This window comes from Elephantulus edwardii, unplaced genomic scaffold (genome assembly GCF_000299155.1).
Source record: "Elephantulus edwardii isolate Elephantulus edwardi_28Jun2011 unplaced genomic scaffold, EleEdw1.0 scaffold00316, whole genome shotgun sequence".
In the NCBI taxonomy this organism is placed as follows: domain Eukaryota; kingdom Metazoa; phylum Chordata; class Mammalia; order Macroscelidea; family Macroscelididae; genus Elephantulus; species Elephantulus edwardii.
In genome coordinates, this window is record NW_006400066.1 from 2,627,573 (window position 1) to 2,631,399 (window position 3,827).

Here is a 3,827-nt window from a genome sequence, read left to right on the forward strand (position 1 = left end):
ATACCACAGGGTAATAATGTACAATAACTTTGAAGGAAATTGCCAAACTGTAAGAACATGAGTTACAGTTGTTTCTTTACATTTTGACATATAGTTAATATTGTAAAATGTGCAATTAGTACTTTATTGTGCCTGCAACTTGCAATTTCTTAATGATTAATTATTTTGAGTTTTTCATATGCTTATTGATTATTTATATATCTTCTTTAAAAAAATGTCTATTCAAATCCTTCACAATTTTTTAAAACTGGGCTATCTTTTTTATCATTAAGGTGTAGAATTTCTTTATATATTCTGGAGCTCTGGTGGTGTAATGTGTGAATCCATCAGCTGCTAGTCTCCTTCCAAGTAATTTACAGCCTCAGAAAATCAATGGTCAGTTATGAGGATTCAGATTCATCAGCAGTGAGGTTTTTTATTATCAAAAAACCAAAACCAGTGCCATGGATTTGACTATGATTCACAGCAATCTTATAGGACACTGAAGAACAGCTCTGCAGTTTCCAAGTCTGTAATCTTTACTGAAGCAAACTGCCACCTCTCTGTCCTACGGAGTGACTGAATGGTGGGTTTGAGCGGCCAACCTTTCAGTTCACACCAGAGCATTTAATCACTGCATATCACCAATGCCTTCTTACTCGCTTGGCTTTACAAATATTTTCTTTCATGATGGAGGCTCTTTTTACTCTTTCTCATGCACAAAGCATTTTCATTTTGATGATGTCCAGTTCATTTTTTCTTTTTTGGCTTGTAATATTATAGCTAAGAAGTACTTCCTAATCCAAAGCCATGAAGATTTATGCCTATGTATTTAAAATAGTTTTCTGATGCCTTTATATTTTGTGTTACTTTTCCCCCCATGTAGTTGACTGTTCAATTCATCTGCACAGGGTTATCTAGATGTCTGAACATCATGTTAAAGACTGTACTTTAGTCCTTGTAACATGTTTTCTAACTATTTTATCCTAATCTGTGGCACTTTTATTTTCAATAGTGCTTTTTAAAAAATGAGTTTTAAGTGGGAAATGGTGTGGCACTTTCTCAAAAGTTGCAAACAAAGATACCATTTGACCCAGGAATTCCAATACTGGGAAAATACCCTAAAGAGACCATAACTGACATCCAAGCAGATATATGCACACCCATGTTTATCTAAGCTTTGTTCACAATAGCAAGGAGTTGGAAACAACCCAAATGCCCATGAACAAACAAATGGATAGAGAAGCTGTGGTATATTCATACAATGGAATACTACACTGCACTGAAAAACAAAGAACTCATGCAAATATTACTCAAAATGGATGTTCCTGGAGGACATTATGCTGAGTGAAGTATCTCAGTCACAAAAGGACAAATACTGCACGGTGCCACTGTTATAGAATGGGACTGACATCAGGGTTGGGGTAAGACTGAGAAAAACTGGATAAATTAGGTATACTGCATTGAAACAGATAAGGGAGAGAACAATTTAAAAGCAATATATGATAGGGTTTTATGGTTATCACAAGAGTCCAGAATTAAGGTTACATAGTGGAATGTACTCGGGGTGGTGGGAGGGGTGCAGGGGGATTATATACCAATGAAAAAAAATTTTCTTTTACTTTTCAAAGAGAGGAGCGAACTGGGAGGAGGGGGGAGAGGGCTGGGCAGGGAGAAAAGTGCAACAATGAATGAATGGAAATCCAAATCTCTGTAAATGTTCATTAAAATTAAAATAATTAAAACAGCATTTTTAGAGGAAGAATAAAAAAATAAGTTTTAAACTTTGCTATTTGCTATTTTCTACAGTTTTTTATTTTCCTGTATAAGAAACCATGCCTAGCCAAAATGAAAGTTTTCTTTTTTTTTTTTTTTTCTTGTATTTGTATATGCAGGCTTATATTGAGGGTTTTTTTTTCATAATTTTTTTTAAAGAAAGTTTTCTTCTAAAGTTCTATAGTTTCAGTTCTTAATTCTCTATTAAAACATATGTAACCAAAATTAAAAATAACACTAAAACCAATATAAATATATATGTCAAAATGTAGGCCTAGGAATAAACAAATGGGATGTGGTTTATAATATGCATTTCAGTAATTCTAAAAGATGAAAAGTTGTGTATTATTTTAAAACATTCTGTAAGAATTTTAAAATGAGTAACAAGAAAATACACAAGCGTTTGCAGAAAAACAAATCTGTAAAACTTAAATATAAGCTTTCATGGGAAAAAATTGTCAGATTCCGGAAGCATGAAGTTTTATACTTTATCTATTAAAAGTTAATACATTTATAATCAAGAACAGAAATAACATCATTGAAGTTCATTATGTATTAACATTAACATCCTAATCTTAAGACATTTGCTTTCCACTGCGTTCTTGGCAAAATATTTTCATGATTCTCTCCTAACGAGTATATATACTAGTGAATACACTTTTATTTGTTCTTTTTCATTAAACTTAAGTAAGAACTGTAGATGAAACAACCAAAAATAGAGACTGAAAAGAAAAAAGGGCTTGGATTAGCCAAGTCATGATTTTGTTACATATAGACTGTCACTGGCCTCCACAAAAAATTACTTACATCTGCTTAAAAAGTTGTCGATATTTTTGTTTTTTCTTAAGGCAGGAAAATCCAAATCATATACCAAAGCATCCAGTCCATCCTAAACAAACAAACAAACAAACAAACAAAAACCCAAAAAGTAAGTTAGTTTTAAGATCACTTTACTATTTTGTGAGTCAAAAATAAAATACAGGCTTTAATATCTTGTATTCATCAACAATTCTAGAAGAGAAATTTTGTTTTATTTCATACACTGGATTGTTTTACCTTTGAACTCTGCCAGGCACAATCACAGGGTTGGCTGCATTTCCCCTTGAGGGTATTTCCCTTTATTATCTTCATTTCACAATCACTTATAAAAAAAAGAAATGACCTATATTTGTGACTACAAAGTTAAATAAAAGTATTTAATAAAACATTACATTTATTATAAAACTCAGGGTAATTACAAATGGAAGTTATATCCATTTTTAATTATCAAAATTGATTAGATCTTCATAAAAGTTCTTTCTCTGAAGCACTTTCTAGGGTAACCAATAATAAGGGGATAATATGGGTTTTGGAGGATATTCCACATATTATCTCCAGAGAATCTAGGCCATGTATTATAAAATATATTGGCTTCAGGATATAGTAACAGCAAGACAGGTATTCAGATAATCCCAAGTGGCATTTGTTTTGCTTTACTTAAACTTGGGTAAAATTAATTTACAGAAGGTCAGGTATAAGAAAAGTAATAATGGAGGACACACTTACTACAACTTAACATTCATAAAAGATTGAAGGATAAATTAAAGCCAGAGAACTTTTAAGATTAAATATGTATTAAGCTGTATGGTCAATCATTCAGCTATTTTAAAACACAGAAAATATTCGTTGGGAAACAAAAATTTAGAATCAAATTTAAAAGTGCAAATAAAAATATATCACTGGATGAGGTGAAATGTGACCAAGGAAGAAGACTAAAAAAATTTCAATAATGTTGATTTCTTGAGACTTGAAGGGGACTGTCAAAAGGCAGACGTTTTGTCAGATCTGCAGAAAAGAGATTCTCACTATACAGAGCTCATTTAGAGTTTTAAGATAAATTTCTTAAGAGTCACATAAGCCATTTGAATGTTTCTGATAATTCTTTTTAAAGATAAGAATTTTTATGTGAGTAGCTGGTTTTTAAAATAATCTGAAATTTGGCCTATTCTAAAATACAAAGCAAACTAACAAATGTTTAAATTTACCACTTTCTAGAAAATAAATGTTTTAAATCTTAAAGTTTTTTATTTTTT

General features: G+C 31.3%; 1 protein-coding gene across 1 annotated transcript in view; it reads right to left on the reverse strand.

Annotated features, from left to right (window-relative positions):
* The window catches only part of ROCK1 (Rho-associated, coiled-coil containing protein kinase 1), a 179,315-nt gene that overhangs the window by 134,953 nt on the left and 40,535 nt on the right, over positions 1-3,827 (reverse strand). The window contains exon 2 of the mRNA XM_006901298.1: positions 2,563-2,644. Coding sequence (XP_006901360.1) covers positions 2,563-2,644 — 82 coding nt within the window. The remainder of the gene's footprint in view (positions 1-2,562; positions 2,645-3,827) is intronic.